The sequence below is a fragment of the Ahaetulla prasina genome, chromosome 1 (genome assembly GCF_028640845.1).
Source record: "Ahaetulla prasina isolate Xishuangbanna chromosome 1, ASM2864084v1, whole genome shotgun sequence".
In the NCBI taxonomy this organism is placed as follows: Eukaryota; Metazoa; Chordata; class Lepidosauria; order Squamata; family Colubridae; genus Ahaetulla; species Ahaetulla prasina.
Genome location: NC_080539.1, coordinates 78954448 through 78981825, shown reverse-complemented (window position 1 = coordinate 78981825; position 27378 = coordinate 78954448). Strand labels below are relative to the sequence as shown.

At 36.5% G+C, this 27378-nt stretch overlaps 1 protein-coding gene across 3 annotated transcripts in view; it reads right to left on the bottom strand.

The window, feature by feature from the left end:
• The window catches only part of ADSS2 (adenylosuccinate synthase 2), a 34412-nt gene extending 7625 nt beyond the window's left edge, over nucleotides 1-26787 (bottom strand). The window contains exons 1-7 of one of the 3 annotated variants that reach the window (XM_058165371.1): nucleotides 26436-26786; nucleotides 9166-9268; nucleotides 6889-6957; nucleotides 5955-6005; nucleotides 4505-4571; nucleotides 1904-2011; nucleotides 1609-1690 (exon numbers count right to left, since the gene is read on the bottom strand). In XM_058165371.1, the coding sequence (XP_058021354.1) occupies nucleotides 1609-1690; nucleotides 1904-2011; nucleotides 4505-4571; nucleotides 5955-6005; nucleotides 6889-6957; nucleotides 9166-9268; nucleotides 26436-26771 (816 nt within the window). In that variant the 5' untranslated portion in view covers nucleotides 26772-26786. Of the gene's footprint in view, nucleotides 1-1608; nucleotides 1691-1903; nucleotides 2012-4504; nucleotides 4572-5954; nucleotides 6006-6888; nucleotides 6958-9165; nucleotides 9269-26435 lie in introns of all 3 variants that reach the window. The other 2 variants (XM_058165390.1, XM_058165381.1) reach the window with 2 other exon arrangements.
• Nucleotides 26788-27378: the final 591 nt, after the last annotated feature.

Below are 27378 nucleotides of genomic sequence, written 5' to 3'. Positions count from 1 at the left end.
GAATCACCACCGCCCATCGCTCCCATCGCCGCTGCCACCTAGCACCGCCCCTGCGTGCCCCATTTTTGGCTCCACGTGTCCAATTTTCGAGGCAGAGGCAGATTTTTTTTCTTGTTTTCCTTCCCAAAAGCTAGGTGCAACTTATAAGTCCAGAGTGTCTTATAGTCCGAAAAATATGGTAGTTATTCCCTCCCCTCTGACTCATAGTAAATAATATTTTGGGGTACTTTTCTTCTAAATCTGAACCCAGATTTCAGTGTCATCTTATAGACATTTTCGATTTCTTTAATAAATATGACCTGTAATCTTTAAAGTAAATGGTCATCACCACATCCTGCAGCATTACATTCTCTAAGGACTTGCTTTTTATTCATTCCTCTTTCTTAAAGAACAGTGGAATGCCTTATTACTCTTCTGTTTGAACTTAGTGCTTTGTCACTTCCCAGTTATCTTCATTAATACACATTGTCTCCATCAGTAGAAAAATATAATGAATTATAATGATCTTATTCTAAGGAGGGTATTAATCTCTTTTTAGCAGTGGTTGTCTTTTCAAGCCCCATTCATGGGGTTCTAGTTTAATGAGGTTCCTGGCTCAGAGCTGAAGTTTACTGTTGGGTAATATTGGTCAGTTATGCTTCTAATTCTGCAATTTCTCCTCCTGGCCATTTAGGATTATCAAACTTGAATTGAATTGAATTGAATACTATATTTGGCCAAGTGAGATTAGATATACAAGGAATTTGTTTCCGGTACAGAAGCACTCACCGTACATGAAATGTAACAGAATAATAATACCAATAAAGGGGGGCAGTAAAGAACAAAATAAGAAGGATAAATAATACTACAACCACACTACAGGAGTTAATATACAGACATTAGATAGCATTGTGAGAATTAGGGTGTTTGGCAGAGCGATGGCATGAGGGAAAAAACTGTCCCAGGGGCTAGTTGTTTTGGCATACAATGCTCTCCAGCGCCATCCTGATGGAAAGAGTTGAAACAGTTTATGTCCAAGTGTGAGGGTTCTCCAGATATCTTCTCAGCCCTCCTTCTGACCCGCACAATATATAGGTCTTCTATGGAAGGCAGGCTGGTTGCAATTGTTCTTTCTGCAATCTTAATGATCTCTTGGAGTCTGTACCTGTTCTGTTTGGTTGCTGTATTAAACCAGACAGTTATAGAAGTACAAATGACAGACTCAAACAGACTTTGTTGTACCAAATTTTTTACCAGTCAACTCCACTAGGTGATTCTGGGTTCTAATATTATAAAGGATTGTATAGTATTCTGATACTATAAAAAAAATGCCTATCCATCCATAAGACATGGATCCTAAGATTTCAATCACAGATTTTTACAAGAAATATGAGCTTCTAAGAGATAACTTCCTCAAACGAACTTGTCTGAAGAAGAGAATTTATTATAAAACAATTTAATTACTAAATACCTTTTCACAACAACATACAATGACAATCTTTTCATAGCATCTCTGAAATCTTTATATATTTATTACTGTTGCAGCTTTCTGTTTTCTTTAAAGCCCTTTGATTAGAGGAAACATTCATAGAAAATCCATCAGCTAACAGGCCATTTCTGTGTTTTTACCTTTAATCTTTTCAATTCTCCTTCAATGTCAATCTCTAATGTAGGGTAAACAGACTTGTATTGATTGGCCAGCACTTTGAATCTAAAAGGTAAAAAAAGTTTATATTCTATTATATGTGTAAAACATTCACACAAAACTTTGATATAGACTTTGCTTTTAGAAAGTGAAAAGAGAGAAAATTATAGGTGAGAAATCCAGCAAGGAGTATGAAAATAAGAATCTACAAATAAGAAAACTGGTTGCCCTAGTAATAAATATACACAGAATGTAACATTACACTAGAGAAATTGTTACCTTTCTGAAAATTCTTTGAAGTCAGAAACTAGATCACACATTCTGAGCCCACTTCGAGCTGCTTTAGAAGAATACACTGGACCAATTCCCTTTTTTGTGGTTCCCAAGCTTTAAAACACAAAAAAATAAAAAAAAACACACACATACTACACAATCTGATTGACTCTCAAATGTGATAATTGATTTCTTGTTAATATTTTTTAAAATAAAATTCATTTTGATGTATTTTTACTCGCCACTCATAGAAGTTAAAATTGCTCTCATGTGAGCATCTAAGGGGAGGATTGAAAAAGGGGAAAATGCAGGCAACTGGGATAAAAGGCAGACAACCATTGTCAGTGGCAGACTTAAATAATTTAAATGTATGTATGTGTATGCAGGTGTGTGCCGGTATGCACGCACAGTTTAAATAACTAACTTTCTGTTGTTAAAAATGATAAACATAAAAATACACATTTATTTTACATTACTTGAAAATTTACACAAATTTTACATGATTTTCACTGAATTTAAATAGTATGATTATTAGCATGTTACAGATTGCTTTAACATAAAGTGGTGTGTAAAAAATTGCAATATTGCTAAATTTTAAGGTTATTTGAATTAAAACTATATAGATATCATTCAAACTGTCAAAAAAACTTCTTTCACAGTTGGAAGTAAAGTTTTGTTGTCCTAAGACCTGCAATATATAGGACATACATCTATATCTGTTATCTATATCCTCACCTGACCCTCAAACTATTCAGCTTTTGGCCTCTAACCACAAATAAAGGAAGCAGTTTATATATTGTACTAAACTAAGGTTTTTAAGTTATAATTTGAATAAACCAACATTTAAAAAATATAAATGTTGGGTCTTTCAAACCACAATGTCTGAATTCACACATCATTCTAAGCCTCAATCAGACAAAGCGCATACTGAATTAATGTAATGTATGATCTCAGCTGCTGTACATAAAAAGCAGAAAGAGTTCACTATACTCTGCATCAAAATGCTATATTACTCAGCTATTCTCTACCAATATTCAATAAAAGCTTAATGCATTAAGCCAGTGTAAATTAAGCATAAAAGATTCTAATATCTGGGGTTTGCAGTTACTAAATTTTAGTTTAGACCACTGAGTCAAAGTTAATATATACTTGAGATATAAACCCAACCCCCAAAACCAATCTTTTATCTGTGCTTCTATAGTTTTAAGCGTGAGATCACAGGGAACCCTTATTCCAACATAGAAATCTTAGTAATTAATAAATAATAATGTAGTATACTAATATAATGCGTTGCCAGCCTAACAGGAATCAAATGGTAAAAATACATTTGCCAATTTGTAGGTGCAACTGGATTTTATTTTGTTCATTAGTTGATATCAATAGCTAAAAAGCTTTCTATTCAAATAAAAATTATATTTAAAAAAATAGCAAATATTAAAAACATTAACTAGCCAGAATTGTTAATATAGGATTTTTGTTTGCAACGATTTAACACCGATACAAAAAATACCACATCACCAATAATTTGATATCACCTCTTCCTATTTTGTGATAAAAAGCAGTTTTCCATATTTTTATTTTGCATCTTTAAAGGGAATCCATCAGGATGGCGATGGTGTTTTTTAAATAGACTTATTATATATATATATATATATATATATATATGCGCTACTGTATGGGAAGGAAGATATCCAGAAAAAATAGCTCTACAAATTTGATCATTTGTTTTTGGCATGACAGATAGAAACATACACAAATAAAATAACAAGCAAACAAAAAGTGCTGTCCCTTTCCTCCTTGAATACATCATTAATAATTAATGCTGCCATTTCAACACTTTGGCACAGAGTTAGACACTCAAACAATTTTATTTAATAACAGCTTTTTTTCCTGATTCTGATCAAGATTTCATGATTGTATATATTAAGTTTAGTTCAGAGTCCTTAATCTCTAGAATGCACTGTTTACAACAACATGTTGCATTCTTAACCTGAAGTTCAGGTCAGTGGTGAAATCCCAATTTTTTTACTACAGGTTCTGTGGCAGGGGAAGAATACTGCAAAATCTCCATTCCCACCCCACTCTGGGACCAGCCAGAGGTGTTATTTGCTGGTTCTCCGAACTACTCAAAATTTCCGCTATTGGTTCTCCAGAACCTGTCAGAACCTGATGGATTTCACCCTTGGTTCAGGTAGATTTTCTATTACTGATCAAGAACAAGATTTATATTCTTAACGGGTAACTGGTCTTTACAATCATGTTCTACATTAGAAAAAAGTGTGTTTTTCTAATATATTCCTTGAATTATATGTAAGCCTCTAGGTTGAGACTCATAATTTAAACCCAAGTATACTGAACAAACCAAACTTTGTGTGTATTCTGGTTGTACAATTTGGGTTGCCGAAAAATCTTACTTTTTAAACCTTTAAACTGCCTGCGTCATCAATATACAAAAATAAGTAGGAATTTATAGATGTTTCAGACATCCTATAAAAAGTTTCTAAATCGTCTTATTATAAAATGTCCTTAAACTATTCTGGAAGAATTGACAAAAAAGACCTTTCATGACATTAAAAAGAGTAAGATATTTGATAAAGCACAACCTACTTTTTCCCTGCTTGCTCTTGTCTTTGTTGTTCTTGAATGCCATCAGCAGCTTGGTGGAAGTCAAATACTAAGGAATTTCAAGAGTACAAAATGAATGGACTTCTATAGAAATATAAATTTTGGAGTTCCTTATTTTCATTAACAACTAAATGTTCAAAAGATCCAACAGAAAACACCAGAAGAAACATCATTTATAAACTACACTTTAATTTGGCAAGACTGGAAATGTGGCAATTGTAAGCTATATTGTACTGTGCTGCAAATAAAAATATATTTTCAAATATTTTTTTAAACTCCTTCTCAAGCAGAATGTGATAATTGTGAACAGTCTCAGAGTTAAATTGGTGAGGCTTTCCTATGCAATTTCATATACAAACATAAGGTAACACAAAGAACCCTCTGAAATTAAAGTTATAAAAAAACCTTTCACGGGCTGTAATGATTGCTTAGTTCTAAGTTTCTCCAGAGTTAACGATCCACACCCAAATCATTCTTGCATAGCCATTTATTCGGTTAAAAAAAAACTTCTGGTGCCAGTGAAAAACTTTTAAAAACCTATTTAATGAACTGGTATGGGTGAGATGTCACGAAACAGAACAAGAAGCTTTCCAGATGGCAGACTGCTGATTCCTTACCCGTGGTTAAACAATAAATCTTTAATGTAGCTTATCAGAAATGATAATTGTCATGGAGAAAATCTATCTATGTGATCTGTAGGGTTAAAATAACCTGACTGCACATCATAATCAGTAATAAGTGGGTAACTATGATCTTGGGACTGAGACTGTTTAGAGTACCAGCAGGCAAATCTTCCTCATTCATTATAGTACTCCCAGTACACAATAACTAAATGACACCTTTGGAAGTCTACATTTCCCAGAATACCACTTTTTCTCTTGACTAAATGTTTATTTTTCCTGAAAGGTTCTCATTGCAACTGATTGCATGAGTGAAAGGTGCTAAAGAATTACTTTTAAAATTTCTCTGATGAAAAAATATCTGTCTGAGTCAAGATTTGGTTAAGCAATGTAATCAAAGTCAGCACTTGCTATGTGAATCTGATGCTAAGAATGAGAATGAAGAAATAAGCCGGGAATAGGCAGTATTCCCTGGCTGAGCAATGTAGTTGCCAAACTGGAGAGAAGAATAACCCTGTTGAAAAAGTTATCTGAAAATATGACAAAAGCCAGCATTTATTCTACAACCCTAAGCTAATTTTAGAATCAAAATCTCAGTGAGATAAAGTATAATCAGAAAAAAATGGCTTGAGGCATTAACTTAATCATATTTTCCCCTGAATGTCCTAGGATGCTACAGATTCTAAAAAATGGCCTTTGGAATTGCAAAATTACTTTAAGAATTGACAAGTAGTTCATCCAGTAATCATCACTTAGTAAAGAATTACCAGTATACATATATTGATGTGAGTGCAATTAATATAATTACTTACCAATATGGGCTCTGTCCGATATAATTAGCCTTTTTTCCCAGCCTTCTAAACCTTTTGAAGAAATATTAGGTAATACTCATTAATTTTATTTGTCAGTGTTTAATAATGCAAGTACGTTCCCCTAAGTCACGGTTATTACATTCAAGTATGCATAGGATTCCATCTAACCATCTGGGCTGATCTCAAAAAACTATGAAGTACCAGTCTGGGCTAGTGCTTGGTTGGGAGATCATTTGGGAATTCCAGGCCTTTAAGCTACAGCAGAAAGGAAAAAGGAATATCCCAGAGAAAGACAGCAGCAAACCATTTCTTTATTGCTACTAAGAAAACGATATATTGCCATTGCAGTTGAGGTGTTTAATTTTTTTAATCCATTCTAAAAATTGCCATTTTCATAGTGGCACAATGAAACTTCTAAACCTTGAACTTTCACCAAACACCTGGGTGGAGTTTCTAATGTCACATCAATGAACTTGTATTCACACAGTGAGACGTCCTTTCCTTCTCTTACAAATCCTATGTCTTTCAAAACTGAAAAATCTCCCTAGCTGATAAAGTTGGAGTTAGAGAACAGCACTGTGGGATGCTTTAGAAGATTGGTTCAGATAAGTCTGTTCTTCCACATATGTGTTTCTGTATTTTTCGAATGTCTATATTTCTATTTTTATTTTCACGATATGCTATTGAATATTATCTAATTTAGCATCATACTAACATCATTTCCATTTTGGAGCACTGTATCGCTAGATATTAGCTGCACGAAACAAATATTTACTTTTTTAAAAAAGCCAAAAGGGAATTGTTTATCAAATTGCTAATTGAATATAAAGCAACTGAATGAGAACAGCACCTTATTAAACACTCAGTTCTAGTATACTGTTGTGAGAAGACCATGAGAACTACTTCAAATAGTAGCTTACCAAGGTATTCTCACCTTTTCCTTTTTTAACATTTTTCTCTGCTTCTTCAAACAATCCTGGCAGGTGAATTACTACACCATTTCCTGCAAAAAAACATTTTAAAAAAGGTTTTAAAGAATAATGTGAGCTCTCTTTCAAAAATCACAGTTTGAAGTATGATAAAATAATGCAAATGCTATTACACACATCATATTTTTATCGTGTATTGGTGATTTTGGTTTGCAAGGAAGTACTTTTTCTCATGCAAGGCAAAACGCTGTCATTTTACTTCCTCACCCTCTCTCCCAATTGCTCCTCCACTGGAGCTCGAGATAGTTAAAGCACCCTTTGGAATAATACAGATATGGCAGGGTGGTTATTCATTCAGTAGAGAGATTAACACAAATATAGAGACCCAATTTACCTAAGCGTAAGCAGTCTCAAGTACTATAAACCAGCCATTGGATACAGACCAAAGAGTTTGAAGATCTTACTTTTACACTATAGCTGGTTAATATGAACTAACCTCTACTTATTACTTGTATCAGAGCTTACAATTTAATCTGGAATTACTTCAATGGTATGTATACCATTTTTTCCAGGTTGTTGAAATCAACATTTAAAACTACCACATTAATGGTAATTTTGAAAAAAAAAACACCCAAATTTAAAACTACTTTCTTCCCCCCAAAACCAATAGATAAATAGAAATGAATCTGCCATTTCTTTGGAGAATCTGAGAAACCTTCCCATATGTTGGGGGTAAATAATCTAATATTACTTTCATGTAAGCACAGTAATACTATTCCATAGTCTCCCACAATGGTATGTGCCTGATCTTCCCACTCCCTCAACACACACACAGCTTCTGGAATGAAGGACTCATCTAAGACTTTTGTGATTGCTCTCACAAAATGGCTGCCACATAGGGGCATGTCATTTATCACATGGTTCATATGATCAGTGACAACCAATGTGTAAAAGACATAATTTCCCACCTGTTTTTATGAGCCTCACAATTATAAGCAGCAACTTAACTTTGTGTTCATATTGGACAAACAAGAACCTTCCAACTGGCATTTTAATTTTCTAAGAATGTCTAAAGTATCTATGTAACGTCAAAATACATTTTCTCAAAATAAAACTAATCGTGTAGTTCTTTGCTTTATACTGTGCAAGCTTCTCATTGTGTAGGAGGAGGGTAGATGGGAGCATTTGTTCTTACAGATGCCATTATGGGAATTTTAAGCAAGGCATGTTTTCTTAATCTGTCTGGTGTAACTACTGTTACATTTCAAAAATGTGAAAAAGTTATAATGTTTGCAGGTATTCCTGAAAGTTGTACTCTCCAGACTCATCAAAATGCAACTTCTATTGTGATGGTTGAGAATAAGGTGAGGTATAATCCAGGATAGCTAAAGGAATGTGAAGTTAGGATGGGTTCCTCTAAAATTGTTGCTGAATGCATCTGCTATTTGAAGAATGTATTTGGTTCCTGCCTGCCCTACTGCCAGACTTGCATGAGTGGGTATCGTGATTTTTACTTATAAATGTTCCAACAGACATGGGGAGCTAACTTAGACATAGACGACCTGTTATTTGTACACTTTAACCAATAAAAACTTGATTTTTCATGTATAAAGCAGATATAAAAATATATTTATGTATGGGATGACTCAGAAGATGAAAAAACCCCACTCCTGTTCCCCACTATGGCATTGCAGTTACATTTGCTAGGGAAGACAGATGGTAACTCATTCAACCCTGAATTCTGAGGTCAAAATGATCACCCTGTGGCACACAGCAAGAGATATGCAATTCTTTTTGCCTAGCATCCTTGTAAGAGCATATTTGGTGAAAAAAATCTTATCTTCTGCTACTTACTGCATAATAGTAAAACAAATTGTTTCATCTAAAAAAGCCTTCTCCCAAACCTAGCATTAGTATCACTCGGGGAATTAAAAACAACAGCAATACCCGACTACAATATGGATACTTTTTGTTCTTTCCTCGGTTTTAGCTTGAGAACTTTTTGCATCTAGTCATAAATAAAGCTACACATCAGAAGTAGAACTACAAGTAGTGTAGTCCTCTGATGAAACAAAAACAAACAAATCATTTCGATAGATACCACTAACATGGGTGGTGTCTAGAAATGTGTATTTTCTTCTTTATTGCATAAATATTGTAACATGTATTTCCTCACTGTAGTTACTAAACAATGTACTGCAAATTTTTCATAAACACTGAAAAACCTTCAAGATCTTGACTAACAAGAATGGTATGTTTGTACAGTAGTAAAAATCACTTACCAATAAATGCTGTGACTTTTGGATTGATGATACCACTGGGTAACAGATGAAAATCATATTCCACAGAATCTACAACAACCGTATGTCCAGCATTATTGCCTCCCTGTTAAAAATAAAAATGTTAGCTTTAAAAACAAATATTAAAAAAATTAAATTCTCACTAAAGATACTTCAATGACATCTTTCAATGTCCCTTTTTACAGCTAGAAGACACGTATCTCAGTAACAAAAACAAATATGAATATGAATATTCTTGAATGCACCGATATTCACTTGACTGCTTCTTCCAACCTATCTTTTCATTTATATGTGTATTAATAAAGAAGTAAAATTATTACGGGAGAGAATAAGTTGAAATAAATTTAGGACTCTAGTGGGTTATTTTCATGAAAGAAAGATCTAATCCTTTAAAGCACTGACACTTCCATTAATTTAATATTTTCAAATATATGCATTTGGATCAAGAATTTCTGGTTGGTTCCTCCAGAAATCAGAAACATCTAAAAGAAAATCAAAAAGCTTTGCCTATAGTTTGTGGTCTATGCAAATCAGAATTGAATATAATGCTCAGTAAAGTGGGGCATATATTTGCTATTTGATTTAAGTATTCCTGTAGCAGATGTCAGCCAGGTGCTATTTAACACTATGAATTAGCATGCTACTCATTAACAATTGTCATTCACAATACATCTGTTTACTGTTTTATGTAGATTATTGTTTTTACATTATCTTGCATTGGGAGCTGGCAAGAGTCAATCTGAAGTTATTTATCTATTGTCTGAGAAGCATCTAAATAAACAAATTAATGCAGCATTAAAATAGAACAACTTTTCACAAATACTACAGCAGTGACTGTGCGGTAAACCACTTGTGCAAGTATGCCATCAAATATAATATTTCTGCTCAGATAAGTACACACAAACAGACACACAGACACACACATAATAATAACAACAGCAACAACCAAAAAAGAAAAGAAAAACATTGAAGAGTGCAATAGTTATTTTTATAGCTATCTTACTTGATTTATAGCTTGCCTTAATGATCTGGTAAGCACTCAAGACAAACTTAAAAAATTAAGAAAAACAGAATGAAATCAATATAAATTAAAATTAAAGATAAACAAATACTAAAATCATATAACAGTTAAAAGCTCAATAAAATAGTTGCATCTTCACAGAGGTCCTATGTGCCGAGACAGCACGGGTCAAAAAACAGTCCCCACTGTTTCCTGGATAGGATCCAAACAACTGTAAAAACACTGCTCCCGCCCCCATCCCATTTCAACACGCTTTCCAAAAGGATATTACAGTTAATAATAATAAAAAGAAGACCTACCAAGAAATATAGACAATATAGTGCACTCTCACCCCTCTCCCCAAGTTCTTCATATAAGTCCTCTACCATCTGATAAAATTGATAAGGGGTACATTTAGACTACAAAAGAGACAATTAAGGGGAGACAGGATAGCAGTCTTTCATTATTTGAATGGCTCTCGAAACAAAAAGTGTGTGGATTTATTCTAGATAACATCCAAGGGCAGAAAGAACCAATGGGTAAAAGCGATATAGAGGGAAATCCAAACGCAAAATAAGAAATAATTTCCAGACTAAACAGTGAACTCCTAGAGTTTTGGGTTCCTAACTCAGGGCAAAAGGGTGAAAAGTTCCCTTCCAAATCAATGAGGTGCCAGGGCTTACTAGTGTCAGAGTTCCAGAAAAGGAAGGTTACATGGTCATGATGGGGTACTCCTGAATTGCTTGTACAGGTAATCCTTGCTTAACGACCATTCATTCAACATCTGTTTGAAATTATGATGACGTTGAAAGTATGGACTTACAACCCATGCTTAAAGTTTACAGCCATTGCAGCGCCCCTGCAGTTAGGTGAGTGAGCTCTGGGCTCTTGGCAAGCTTTCATGCTTACAATGGATTTCCAAGCGCCCTGTAATCACAAGATTGCATTTGAAATCTTCCTTGCCAGGGGCTTCCATCTTCCGTAAGAAGGTCAATGAGGGAAGGGCAGCCACTGCCATCTGCTGTCAGGACTCCTTCTGGCTCTGGGAAGGAAGGGGGCTAACTGAAAAAAGGTCCATCAGGATCCATTTTGGGACAAACTGTTTTCAGCAGCTTATTTGGGAATGGAAGATGAGTCTGCCTCCAGACTGGTTTCAGCCCACATGAGATGGAGTCCCTCTGGCCAGCAGCCCTGTTACTGTCAAAGAGTGTGGCATGAGGGGCTTGCAGCAAGGGACATTTGGAGCCAGGCTGGCAACAAATGCTTCTTGCCATAAATCCCAATTGCCAAAATTCAATCTGGCATGGACTTCTCCCACCAGTTGTCTTTCAAAATGGAAGGACTGCCTGTCAGATTGATTTTGCCCCTCATCGACCCTCACACAGTCATTCTGTGCACTGAGGGGAAGAAATCTCCAGTACTGGGCTGGAGAAAAAGAAGTTCAGATGACAAAGATCCAAGCTTCTGTTCTGTAGCCCAACGCTGCAATTTCCTTCTGTCCATAGAAGAAAGCTGCCTGAACCCTTCCTTTGTAGGCAGCAATTTTGCCTAACCTGCATAATTGCTTAACAATTGCAAGTGAGAAACCTGGGGTTGTAGTCATTGAGCTAGGTGGTCATTTGGGTGTCTCATTTAATTATTACAACAACTTACAACCAAAATTCCAAGCTCAATTATGATCCTAAATCAAAGAGTATTTGTAAGTAGCTACTTCAGCATGGCCATTAAAATCCTCCAAGAAAGCCAAGAAAGAAGCATTGAATATTTGACAGTACTAAAAATTTCTAAAGCCGATTTTTCAATACAGTATTGTTTACTGGGATATTTATAAAAATAGACCACATTATCTGTGACATGCTTTAATACCACAAGTAATTCAGAAAGTCTTTTGTGCATTTGTCTACACTTTATTTGAGAATCTCATTAATTCATTTTATATTTTCTCTTATCCAAAATAAAGTATTTAATTCCAACATGGAACTCAGAAGTATTCTGCTTGGATGTGTTGTGCTATCCAAAAAACCCAGAGTGTAAATCCCCCCCCCCTACACACACACAAAACAGTTGTCCACTATTATCTAAAGATGGAGATAATCCTCCATTAGGGCTATGTGCTTTGTTAAAACTCTTGGCGTGTGGCAAACTGAAAAATGAGAAATTAAAAATTAGGTTGAAAACGCTAAATAAATAATAAATTTCTTCTAACTTATAATTGCCTCAGAATCTCTCATAAATCAGAAAAAAACAAAAAGTTGCTCCATGTTCTTTTAATTCCATGCTATTTGAGCAATTTTCCATTTGATCATTTATAGTCTCAGCAAACAGAATCAGAGTGTTACACAGCTAAAATTTTAATATATTTGAGGCGTTTGCGGGAGAGGCAGCATTTGCTGTCTTGTTATCCTTATTATTTTCTGTCCATGACCTCTCAATTATTTAAATCAACATATTTTCACTTGCACACAAATCTTGTTAGCACCTATCATTATATGTTGTTTGTAACTACAGATATGAGCTAAGATTTCACAAATGGATGTATCAAGATACAGAGAAGCATTTTTTTTCATTTAACAAATGAAACTGATACCACACTCAATTTTTATTCAAATATAAGAATCTTCGACACTCTGCAGGGCTAATCTGAGGCTTAATGTATGTGATAGGTTGATCCAAATGATAATTTCACCCCCACATCCCATGGACATGCTCCATCAAATTCAGATGGTTAGTGTTGTGTTGAGATGGGGAACCTTTAAGAGTTTTTATTTATTGGGTTTGATGTAAAAGACTAACACAGCTAACCACTCTGAAGACATGTCAAAACTGATCCTCTTTTGTTTATTTTAGCACAGGCATAAAATACTGTTCAGGTAACATAGACCAGGGCAGAACTCAGAATGTAAACAGTGGCAAGAAGTTCTTCTCTCTATAAGAATCTAAACTCCTGTGAATGCCGTCATATGTACAGTACAGCATTGCATGTGAAGCTTTCCTTGTTACAAGTACGAACACTATATTTGTAGATAATCAACATTAGAGTATGATTTACAGAGCAAAGAGGTTATTTATTACTGGTTATTTGGTTGAGTTCTCCGAAGATTTGTGTCACCTATCGTATTGTTTTATGATATTAGGTCTTTCTTTATAATATTATTTTTCTATTTATATTCAACTAAGTGATAGTTGCCTTGTTTTTCAGAATTTGCTGCTGAACACATCTGAAACTTAGGTTGCTGAGGTAAAATCTATGGTCCATCTCCTTTCCCATTATTTTTTTTCAAATACCAAAACATAATGGTACCACTTTTCATTTTATTGATGACATGAGGATTCTAAGAGCAAATATGAGAATTCTGAGAATAATATCCAAAAACAATTATGTATAACCAACAGACCTTAAAAGTAACAAAATATTTACTAGCTTAAAGTTCTATATGTGTAAACATGCTACAATATGAATTTCTTTGCTGTGTACATACCAACATCCAGGAATTTCATTAATAAATGGTCAAAAAAACATGCTTAATAGAAAATACATTGCAGGATCAAAAAAATATTCCTCAAATCATCAGGAATGTGTCCTGCTTACTTTTAATTTCATATTCTCTAGCTTTACCTTGCCCTTATATTTATATCAGGGTGGATTTTTTTTAAATTAAAAAAATGGATTTTTAAAATTTTTATTACATTTATTTTCATAAAATGTTTCTGGAGTAAAAATCTATCTAAATATAGTTTTCTATTTAAGATACATTAATAATTTAGTTTATTCAGCATGAAATGGAGTTTAATTATGTAGCATGAGGCTATATATTCTTCAATATTGAGACTGTCGGTGAGTCAACAGTGGGTCAGAGGAGGAGCTACTATGGGACACAAATGACAGTTGCTCTTTAAAAATTATGATTTAAATCAAGTTGATTTAAATCAAGCTTTTTTACTAGTGATTTAAATTATGATTTAAATCATGATTTAAATTGACTTGATTTAAATCAAATCCACCCTGATTTATATTCAAACTCTTCCTTACCCAACCAACTAATCTTGGTTGATTAAGGGAACTAAGCAGAATCAAACTTGATTATTTTTGGATAGAAGTTCACCTGGAAGTAAATTGTTTGTAGGCTAGAATGGAAAGTAGAAACAAAAGTCCTGAAAATGTGGCAATAGCGAACAATTTCCATGTTGTTTTTCTCCCAAGATTATACCGAAATGACTATAAACTCACTAGGAATCAATTTTGATTTAACAAAGACTTTCCCTGAATCTGATTACTTCCTCTTTGTCCAGAATATTCTTGTCACCTCAAATTCAGTATTCAGGGATCTTCTTCTCTTTCTTTTTTATAGAAAGATAAATTAAGATTTATTTATTTATTTATTTATTTATTTATTCACATTTTTATACCGCCCTATCTCCCGAAGGACTCAGGGCAGTTTACAGCCAGATAAAAAAACATACATATAAATACAGAATAAAACATTGATTAAAAAACTTATTAAATAAGGCCGAATATTTAAAATAGCAATAAAAATAATAAAAACCCCAATTTTTTTTTTTTATAAAAAGTTTTATTTTTACAATCATATCAAATAATTCATCCAATGTACAGTTATATACAATTAGTCGGGCTTGCCCAGTCACCACCCCCCTTTTTAACACTCTTCCCTCTTCTACCTTCTTCTACTTTCCAGACCTTCCTCTCCTTCTCTTATCTACATCCTTTCCTCCCTCCACCCTACACCTTCCTTCTCCCTCTTCTACCCCTCTTCCTTCCTCTTCTCCTCTTTCCTACCTCCTACTCTCTCTTTTCTCCCTCCCCACCGTTCTAAAATGGTAACTGGGCAGACCCGACCCTGCATTAATTATATTTATACATCTTCAATAATCCCTGTACATTAACCATCACTCCATCTCTACCAAACCCCAATTCCCTCCCCTTACCCCCACCCCCACCCCGACTTCCCAGAACAAAATGCAGGGTATCAAAACTAACAATCATAATCTAAAATAATTCCTAAATTATAATCTCTAGTCACACCACACAGTCACACTCTCAATTCCCTCTCCTTCAAAAATATATCTAATACAAAATATTTCCTAAATTTACTCATATGCTATTGATATTTTTTATCTGATACTTATTTTGAATATAATCAATCCACATTTTCCATTCTAAAATATATTTTTCTTGTGTATAGTCTTTCAAGTAAGCGAGATTTTTGCCATTTCTGCCAGATTTGATACTTTAAGTGTCCATTCTTCAATTGTAGGTAATTCTTCTTTCTTCCAATATTGAGCAATCAAAAGTCTTGCGGCTGTTATTAAGTTCAAAATCAATTTAGTCTCTATAGCTGTACAATCCATAATTATTCCTAGTAGAAAGAACTGCGGAGTAAACTTAATCTTTTTCAAAATATTCTGCATGATCCACCATACTTTAATCCAAAATGCTTTAACTTTTTTACAAGTCCACCATATATGGTAATAAGTGGCATCTTCACAATCGCATCTCCAACATTTAGCCTGTACATTAGGATACATACATGACAACTTTTGGGGTCTAAATGCCATCTATAAAACATCTTATAAAATTTTCTCTCATATTTTGCGCTTGTGTAAATTTAACATTCCTCACCCAAATTCTTTCCCAAGTTTCCAACATTATTGGTTGCTGAAAATTTTGTGCCCACTTAATCATACAATCCTTAACTAGTTCGGACTCTGAGTCTATTTCTACTAATACATTATACAACCTCTTAATATGCTGTTGGCCTTGATCTCTCATTTGTTTTAACAAATTATCCTCAATTTGCTTAACACCTATTTTTTGATCTAATTTCCATCTAGCTTGTAATTGTCCATATTGGAACCATGTATAATTTTTCCCTTCTTCCCCCATCTTTTCTCTAGATTTTAATTGTAATTCCCCCTTTTCCATACAAAGAAGTTCTTTATAGGTAACTACCTCCATCTTTTGATATATATTTATATTTTCTATCATGTGTCTCGGGATTGCCCATATTGGAATCTTTCCATCTAATTATTTTGATATTTCCTCCAAACCCTCAATAATGCATTTCTAATTATATTATTTTTAAATATTTTATCTACTTTCTTATCATATAATAAATAGGCATGCCACCCATATAACAAACCATAACCTTCTATATTCAAAACTCTTTCCTCAGTTAAATTAATCCAATCAGTAATTAAAGTTAAAACAACTGCATCATAGTACAATTTCAAGTTAGGCATTTTAAGACCCCCCCTTTCCCTTGTATCCTGCATTATTTTTAATTTTATTCTTGGTTTTTTGCCCATCCATACAAAGTTATTAACCCCCTTTTGCCATTCCTGTAATTTGATATCATTCTTAAGCACCGGTATCATTTGAAATAAAAATAGAAACCTGGGCAAAACATTCATTTTTATAACCGCTATTCTTCCCAACAAGGATAGTTGTAACTTCTTCCAACTCTCCATTTCTTTCCATACCTTCTGCCACAATACCTCATAATTATTTTTATATAATTTAACGTTTGAAGCTGTAATATATATTCCTAAATATTTAACCTTTTTAACGATTTCAAAACCTGTAATTCTTTCTAACTCTTCTTTTTGTTGTATATTCATATTTTTAGTTATCATCTTTGTCTTTTGCTGATTCACCTTAAATCCAGATACTTTACCATAAAAACCCCAATTAAAACCAAATTCAAAATTTAAAATTCTAGTCCAGTCCTGCGCAAATAAAGAGATGTGTCTTAAGCTCGCGGCGAAAGGTTCGAAGGTCAGGAAGTTGGCAAAGTCCTGGGGGAAGTTCGTTCCAGAGGGTGGGAGCCCCCACAGAAAAGGCCCTTCCCCTGGGTGTCGCCAGTCGGCACTGCCTGGCCGACGGCACCCTGAGGAGTCCTTCCCTGTAAGAGCGCACGGGTCGGTGAGAGGCAATCGGTGGCAGCAGACGGTCCCGTAAGTAACCCGGCCCTATGCCATGGAGCGCTTTGAAGATAGTTACCAAAACCTTGAAGCGCACCCGGAAGGCCACAGGTAGCCAGTGCAGTCTGCGCAGGAGAGGTGTCACATGGGAGCCACGAGGGGCTCCCTCTATCACCCGCGCAGCCGCATTCTGGACCAACTGGAGCCTCCGGGTGCTCCTCAAGGGGAGCCCCATGTAGAGAGCATTGCAGTAATCCAGAATTTAGGTTTGTTAATGTATTTATCTTGATAATAGCAAGTACAAGAAAATGTAATTAGATATTACTGATTATATCCTTGACCCAGAAATATCCACAGGATAGCAGAAAGATAAAAGCAGCATTGCACAGTTGTGGCAAACTCCCACAGCGTTTGTATGTACAACATGAAGTGGCAGGCACATCCAAAAGGGATGGAGCTTATAACACAACAGCATGCCACTCTTTTCATCATTTTGACAAAATCTCGAAGACCTTCATGCTTTCAACTACATTTATTTTCATGAAACATTAAAATCTTGAATACATATAAAACTGATTTAAATTAAATATCTGGTTTCTGGTTGGTTTTTTATTATTATTATTTTTATTGATTCATTTTCACTGGCTAGAACTCCAAAAAATATTACAATGCATACGAAAATATCTCCATGTTTATTATTCTAGCTAATTCCTTGAGACAAAGGAATTAACTATTAAGAGCTGTAAATAAATAATAAGCAACTTGTCTGAAATCTCAGTGGAGCCACTGATACAACGAAAGCAAAACACATGACATTTAACTCCTTTTTAGTAACAGTCTAATCTAGCCATCTCTCTGAGGAATGCAAGCTAGTTAAAACTACTGACATTCCATATTGTACTTCTGAAAGGAGATTTCAACCTTTATTATCAGTCTCACATTAATAACATAAAAAGAGGAAAGAGTGCATTCCACACATATTAAATGTGTTTAATTTAGAATAGAATAACAGTGTTAAAAGGGACCTTGGAGGTCTTCTAGTCCAATGCTCTGCTCAAGCAAGAAACCCTATGCCATTTCAGAAAAATGGTTGTCCAATCTTTTTTTTAAAAACTTCCAATGTTGGAGAATTCACAACTTCTGGAGGCAAGTTGTTCCACTGATTAATTGTTCTGTCAAGAAATTTCTTCTTAGTTCTAATTTCTTCTCTCATTGATTAGTTTCCATCCATTGCTTTATAACTATAACTATAAATTTAAAATATATCAAGTCTGTTTTTGTTCTAATCTTTTCCATTTTCTGAGTGTACCAGCCAAATATAATCTAAAGGTCAGTTGACACCACTAGAACAAAAAACTGCACCCCAGATTTGGACATATTGAAGAAGGTCAACATTTTATGTATTAAACCGGGTTCCCTAACCCCAGTCCTATCAGCAACCGGTCCACACAAATAAGCAAAGTCCCATTCGCAGGATGGAGGCAGCACACACCCTCCTGTCCACAAAAAAACCTTTCTCCATGAAACCAGTCCCTGGTACCCAAAAGGTTGGGGGCCAATGTATTTAAAATTATAAATTATAAACTTAAACTATTAAACTACACAATAAATTTAGTTATACTTTTAAAATCATGCTTTTAAAAAATCAAACTAGAAACCTTTTAATTACTATCTCTCCACTAAATATGACCACAATGTTATATCACAAAATGTATGCCTAACATATGATACTAATATTGGTCTTGCAGATAGAAATCCTAACATGCAAAGAATCCCCAACAGTTTTTATTGTAGATTAGCAAAAGAGAGAGAGAGAGAGAGAGAGAATAAATGATGATATTACTGCAATAATAGCTTGATTCACTTGGATCAGAAAGATGTTGAGACAACATCCCCAAATTCTTTTCCCTGTCAAGTTCATATACTTATATGCAATCAGTTTAACATAATCAGGAGACATTAAAATGATCAATAGCCAAATTCAAATCTAAAGAAATACAACTGTGAGAACAAGCTACTCTCTCATTGCAACTACTGTATAACATTTGTAAGCCATAACAGATACTCTAATTAAAAATATATCAGACGGTAAATCTCTGGAATTTAGAACAAAACTCTCATAATCATACTCAGTTCTTAGGAATGCAATTAAATAAAGGCAATCTTTGATTAGAAGGCACTATCACATTTATTTTAATATGTCATTTTAATAAGAAAAAATCTTATGGTAAAGCTTTGCTTTATGACTACATTGGCAGAACCATTTTTTTTAAATAATGTTGGCTCAGATTGCTAGACCTGAAGAAGCTGAACACTCCTTGATAGTTCTAAGATATCCAGTTTCATTAGCATGCACAACTGTTACATAAATATGCTTCAAAGGAAAATGATCTAATAATCTCACAGGTTAACACTTTAGAACAGAAAATAAGTTCATTATTGGCATGCCGTATCGTAAAGTGCAAAGTCCATGTATGTTTACATTAGAAATACATATTTTCCCTGTATTCATTAGGGCTCATTTCTAAATAACATTCTGGATTTCAGCCTAAATTATCAGTATATTAAAAAGCTTTTCAGGGCAAGCATATAATAAAGTTTCAGGTATCATTAGAAAAGGAGTTATCAGCAGTGCGTGGCATAAAATTATTTGAATAACTAAAGGCAAATAAAGCATAAAATGTCATCATTTACCTCTGATAGCAGTTTCTTATACATTGTGTTTGGAATTACAAAACCAAGTTTTATGAAAGAAAAAAGTACAATATTAATATCTTATTCAACAGACAAAAATTGATTGCCCAAGATAATTATGGTAAATTTCTAAAAACGATTTAGAGTCCTTGAGCAATGTTGCATGAAACACCATTCTATAATAGGATAGTAGATATGGGAGAGCTGTTCTAAAAAATAAGAACACATACACACCCAACCCAAAATAAACTCCACAAGATCGTAGACATGGCTTGTTATTTCCTGCTCAAATTTGTTCCAAAGAATTTGAATAAGAGGATAGGCACCTCAATTTTGTTTCCTAACTTTTAACAAAGCATATTTATATCATTCAGAGGGAGTACTATCATGAAGTAGCTGAAATTGAAAAAGACAAAATAACCTTGTAAAATGTTGCTTTGAATAACACATTATTTTTGGAAAAGAAATATAATCCTTCTCTAATTTCCAAGTTCTTTTAAGTTCCATGTTCAAATCAGGTTGTAGATTCAGAAATCATTTTAAAACGTGTGACTCTGGCTGATATCAGAGGCTAAGCAGGCTTAATTTTGATTAATATTTGCATGGCAGAATGGCTGGGAATCTGACCATTATAGGCTAGATTGGGAAGTTGGAAAAAACATGAGAAAGCAAGAACAAATCACTTCTATAAGAAAACTGCAGTCCTGAATAGAAATTGTTCAAAATAACTGAATAGAAAAAGACTGGCCTTCCCATACCAAAATTCTTTTCAATTAGCAATTGATTAAATAATTCCAAAAGAAGTATTGAATAACACTAAGAAAATTTAAGGGCAAACATTGAAAAAAAGTATTGTAACCAAGTAAATATTTCAACAATAGGATTTGATTGATCAACCCACTAATACACTAATGGATAAAAGACAGAATGGCAGGAACAAATTTATCATATGTATATGTTACATACTAAATATATTTATATAGCCCTTTCCAGACAACTGCATTTTAAAGTGTTTTACTATAAAACCTTGTAATAAAACTCTATGTGAGTATGAGTGTGTGTGTGAGAGAGAGGGGGGGGGGAAGAGAGAATGAGAATATTCACAAAGGGCCTGTAGTGGTATGTGGAAATGTTAGGAGACAGGATAAAGGGAGCTATCAAATAAGAAACAGCATAGCCGACACCTGGATAGCGGGTGGGGCAAGAACCTAGAAGAGATCCTCCCTAGTTTCTCATACAGTAAAGAAGATGTGGGGGGAAGTATTTTCAGATTTGCAAAATTCAGTCAATGTAGTTCTATAATAAAGTAGAATTAACTCATCTGATTGTTATGCTCCAACAAGACCAATGTGAAGAGATAGGCATTTAAAAAGCATCTAAAAGATGTTATGATAGACCTCTAACAAAGAGCAGGATCTCCCAAATGATCTTAATGATTAACCAAATCTGTAACAATCCCAAGTTACTTAGTGAAGTATATATTATTAAAAAAATCCTTGAACTTGGTTCAATAGCTAATTGGAAGTCAGTGCAGTTGCTTCAAATGAGGTGTAACATGACTAAAATATAGGCAAGTGTCCCATCCAACAACTTGACTACTACTGCATTCCAAACAGCTACAATTTGATCAAATGGAAACTCTGCATTCAGCATAATAATCCAAATGCAAGGGTACTGATGTGTAAACATTAGCCTAGGCTGCCTCTGTCCAAGTTGCTATAACAACAATTACTACTACCCTAACCAAAGCTGATGACAGGCAATCTCTGGCTGCACAGATCACCTAGGCTTCCAATGACAATGACTTCAAACACATGCCCAAACTACTTATCACTTTCTGAAGAAGTGCAATCCCATTTAGAATTCCTAAACTCACCCACATGAGCTCTCCATGTTCTCAAGATTCAAACTGTTTACTTCACATCCCACCCCATCACTTATCCTGTTTCAGAACACATATAGTCTCTCCTGTACAAGGAAGGAAAGAAGGAAACTGAGTATCATTGGCATATTGATTACACTTAGTCCCTGAACTCTTGACAACCATCTCTAGCAGCTTGATTATATTTTTTTTTTTTTTTTTTTATTCAAAAAGTTTTTATTAGTCAAAAAAGGTTTATACAAATACATATCAGGTATGGTAAATTTTCATTTTTCTTATCTAAAATAAGAATTTTACTCAAATTTTTTAACACATACAACAGCCATATGGCAAGCAGGTGACACGAAGTAGCTAAGTTTACAAATTTTAAATCGTAATAAAGAAGGGTCAAGAATAAACAGAATATCGTACAAAAGAGAATAAGGAAAACCAACACAATCCCAAATATCTTTATCACTTCCTAGTTTTGGATCTCAGAACTCTGGGTTCAGCCTGACCCAACTCCAGGGCCGCAACAGCGGCAGCCGCTCGCCCATGATCTATAACCTCCCTTCTTCAATTCCTGGGTCATCTGATTCCAGGAGGCTTTGTGTTCCTCCACATAGGCCGTAGCCTCCATAATTGTACTGATTTTTTCGTAATGCCCTCCCGGAAAATCATCAATCCCTCTGGCATCAGCCATCTGAAGCCCACTCCTTCTGGTACAATTTGCTTGACAAAAAATAATATTTCTTTCTTTTTTCACGTACCTGTCTGGGAATCTGCCTCAGAATGGCTATCTCCCTGCCCCTGTAAATCAGTGCCCCACTCCTATGTTTTCTAAGAATTTCATCTCTCGTCTCTCTTCTCACAAATTTGACATGAACCTCTCTGGGAACTGCATGCGTGCGTGCATATTGCGAATTAACTCTATAAACTCGATCCACATCCCAATTCATGAAATCAACACCTCTCCCAAGAAATTCTCCCAACAATTTAGTCACAACATCTCTCAAGTCTTCTTGGTCCACTTCTTCCAAATTTTGAAACCTAAGGAAATAAGACATTTTATCCATCTGTGGTCCAAGCACAGCATTGCCTGTCGTCTCCTCTCTTTTCTGCACTGCCGCATCTCACCCTCAAACCTTCCACTTTCTGCTTGTTTTCTGCTGAAACTTGTTGAGTATCCTTTAAATCCTTTTGGATAGTCACAATTTCTGCTCTTATTTCATCAATTTCTTGTCCATATTAGATAACTTTTCCAAAATTCTCTCCATCTCTCCAGCAGTTGGTCTCTGACCTTTTGCCATTAAGGAAAAAAAAATACAAAATCCTCAGGCAGGCACGGTATCCTTGTAATTTCCTCCGGATCCACCAGGGGGCACTCACAGGAGCAACGAGTCCAGAGTACAGTTAGTCAACCAGGAAGCCGAAGGGAAGTGATGTCATCAAAATTCTCATAGTGAAGGCGGAAGCTGGGCGCCACCACTGTTCCCCAGAAGGAGGGGCCTCAAACCTTCCCTCCTAAATTTCTCCATCACCTCTTCTCTCCAGAGCTCCACAAAACCGGTAATCTTCTTATTTTAAGTTCTCCTCTCTCCAGAATAACTCGTGCTCCTTCCAACCGCAGGGGAGAAAAACCCCGCACTCCGGGCACTCCACTCACGTTTACCGATATTCCCTTCCTTCTCCTCCTCAATTCTTCTCCGTTCCTGTTCACCACCAGGCTGCTGCAGTTATAAATCAATGCCCGGTGTCACGGGCACAGCGGCAAGCGGCGACCAAAATAATGGCGCGGCCTGTGGCCTCAAACCCCGCCAAGCCTAGGGCCGCGCCAGCATCGGTCCCCACAGTCCTGTATGTCGGCTGGGAGACCCCTGGCGAGCCGTCCGTGCGGCAGGTGTCCTTTTCGGAACACCTGGCCCCTGAGGGCCTCGGCGGCGGCCGGATTCGGGCGCTGGAGGCAGGAGAAGCCTTCCAGACGTCCGTTGCCACTGGACACCGGAAGTCGTCTCCACTAGCAGCTTGATTATAGATGTTAAATAATAGTGGGGACAAAGCAGTGATTTGCAACACATTATAGATTGTTGCCAGAATGCAGACAGTTGCCAAATAACTGATCTCTGAGATATCCCTGCAAGTAGTAGTAGTAGATTAATTTTAGTGCAGTCTGTGTAATTTACAGAGAACAGCATAACAGATGGTATGGTTATTAAGAGACCAAGTAAGATCAATAACATAATCTCTGACTCTACCTTGCAGGAAGTACACTATTTGGCTTGGCTGATTCCACCTCAAACCATGTCTGAACCTATATCAAGGCTCCTCAAGAACATCTATAGCTGCACAAATACATTACACATTTTTTCAAATAGTATAATTTCCTCAAAAAGATGAAGAGGGGGGTATTTATTATCAGGATAGCAAAAAAAAGTTGGTGCCAGAGGGCATATACAGGTATGGGCAAATCAATACTACCTTTATCAGTCCATCATGCAGACATCGTTTCATCTATTAAGTCAAAATGATCAGAAGTCAACACAGCATATGGTAGACCAGACACATTCTTAGATTTCAAAAACTGAAAACAATCTCATATTTCAATCTCACAAACAAAAAGTACTGGAGACTTTGTAGTTGGTATGCAATGTACTGAAAGCAACATTGCAGTCAATATCTATACAAGTGATTTATCCTTGAAGAATTTCACAAATTTGTTCCATGCCAAGGTCCCTAAACTGGATTCATTATTATAATTACATTCTTTCCTTTTCTGCATTAACACGAAAAACTCTGGCAGGTCTGGAAGCTTCTCTGACCTTCTGAGATGTTTTTCAAGAGAAGTATTAAAAATTTCTTACATGAACCAATATCTAAGTCCATTCTTTAAACGTTATTACCTGCTTGATCTTGATGCTGCAAACAAGAAAAGACTAATTCAAACTGATCCTTTAGATTTCTGATCTTTGTTTCTATTGCCAAAATGTCCATAGTTTTCAGTGCTACAATTCTGTAAAGTTACAGAATTTTTTTCAACCATACTGCCAAAAATCCATAAAGTAGAGGACTCCGACGAAACAGACTAGTGTTCCTAAACAAGCCTGTGTGCTTTGTTTTTGTTTCTTCTTTAAAAACAAACAAAAAAGGGTGTCAAGGTTTTGTCCTAAGATATACAAAGCAAACAATGAAGCCTACTCAGTTTTTAAAATTAATTTAGATATTGTAGGCAATCTAGTTTTCAACTTCTAAGCAGGAAATTTGAGAGACAACTAACTTTGGTGAAGAGGATGAGGCATCAGGCTACAGACCAGAAGACAGTGAGTTCTACTCCTGCCTTAGGCAAAAAGCCAGCTGGGGCTAGTCACTCTCTCTCAGCCCTAGGAAGGAATCAAGGACAAATCATTTCCAGAAAACCTTGCCAAGAAAACCACAGGGAGTAATCCAAGCATCACCAGAAGTCAACTCTGACTCAAAGGCGGGCACAAGCGCAAGCACCTGTGCACACACAAACAAACAAAAAGCATGAAACTACTATTTCCCTGCATTGCTTATGACTAACAACCTTTTCCTAGTCTCAGCCTGTTTTAAATAAACAGATGACAGCTTAGGCACAGAACCTGCATCAATTTTCAGGTATTTATAACCTGCATAAATTTTCAGGTATTCATCTCCCCTGTTTATCATTTTTGAAGACTAGGGAACCCGGTGAAAATAAAATTACAAATTTCTTGGGCAGAGATGGATTTAGCTTTGAATATTAGCCTAGAGTTTAGTCTAGAAGTAAATTCTATTGCAAATTGTAATTTCATTTGATGATCTATGTATGGACTAACTCAATTCCTGCAAAATATCTCACTGCAGACAACTCTTTTAAGATTAATCCTGATGGGTTGCAACGTCTACTCTTATATGACTTCCACAACACCTCAGTGTAACTAAGGGATAGGAATAACATCAGAAAGATCACAAATAGGGAGGTGTGGGATCTCGGTACATTTTCGCACCTGAAGGGAAAAAAAACAAAGACATGTCGGATCCCTGGTTGCCTATTTAGATGGGAGGGAAACCTGCTGCTCGCTATGGAATCGATGCCCAACGGGAACGGAACCCAAATATTCATTCTTTGCACATTGGCGAGTTTAGGATGGGAGCGAGACAAGGGCAGATCCCTGGTAACGGGCGAGCAAAGGCCTCAGCCGTCACCATCGCTCTCCTTACTCCTTCTTCCTACGTTTGGTCCCGCAAAGGCTTTTCTGCCTCGCCCACACCGCGCGCCTACTGCACTGCAGGAACAAGGGACAACGGACTCTGGCGGGCGGCAAAGCCATCCCTGACCCTCCCCAGGCGGGAAATGGCGGTAACGGGCTCACCGTGGGAGAAGCCGAAAGAGGAAGAGGTTACCGCGATCCCGGTCCCGTCATAAAGCAACGTCGTCGGGGGTGGGTGGATGGATGGGAAAGACGGGGACTCGCGCGCGGGGCATCTTCTGCAAGATTGCGGCGACCCGGCTAAATGTAGCCGTTGTTAAGAAAAGCGGGGCCGGCGGACGGAGGACAAGCAAGGCGCGAAGAGATGGAGGGGCAAAATTAATCGACCCAGCGCTGGGCAGCCTTGCTCGCAATTTAAAGGCGGGAAAGGCTCCAAAGGTGCCTCTGGATCCCGCCGTTGCCGCCTTTGTCTTGTGCCGGCTTCGCCTCCAGGAGGCTCAAGGTGACACACATACACACACGCCCCTCTTCGGCCCATCGGGGCGCTCACCTGGCACCTGCAGACGATGTCCGCGTCCTGCGCGAGCAGATCCACCACTTTGCCCTTCCCTTCGTCGCCCCATTGTGCTCCCAGGACTACAGTCACTAGGTTGCCGGGATGCCGAGCGGCGCCCCCGCCATTAGGGATGGTAGCGGCGGCGGACGCGGAGCCGCTTTCAGACATGGCTCCCGCAGGCGACTGTTCCCTCCTCGTTTGCAAGACACATGCAAGGAGGAAAGGAGGAAACGGCGCGGCCGGTGAAGGCGCCTTCTTCCCCGCCTTCTCATACAGAAGGTACACCGTTGCCGCATCCGACAACTGCGCTGCCCGCCGCCTATTGGTCATTCTTCGATAGCCCTCTTGTACGCGAGATCCAGAGACCCGCCTCCTCATCTGCATAACGTGAAAAGGATGCCGCTTCATGCCCATATATAGAAGAAGGGACTACGCTGCCCAGAGTGCTACTGGGCTAACGTCGCCGCGGGTCATCCTGGGAAGCGTAGTTGCTGAGTCCTGATGCCGAATTTGTGTTCATGAGTTCTTTTGTGCAAAATTTGTCCTAGAGAGAATCTCAAGGGGCACTGCTGGTACATACTAGCGTGCATCCCATTGGAGAAAGAGCATACGGCTACATTCTACTGCAATCTCAAACAGACCCTTTTGGGGAAAAAATAAGACTTTTAGGAGCACCGTAATTTGTTAATAATAATATGGGGTTGTTAATAGCTCCCTTTTTGAGCTAACTCGTTGCTGCTCAGCCTGTAGTTGAACAAGGTGGGAGCTAAGAGGCGGCATAATTGAGGACTATCCAATAAGGATGTGTTGTATAAATTCTGTTTATAAGTTATACTTTTCAGCTACCTTTTACAGTCACATGATCACTCTACCTTTTTGTGAATTCTACGTATTTTCATTACTTAAAGCAAAGATACCAGCGTCTTGGTTTTCAGAT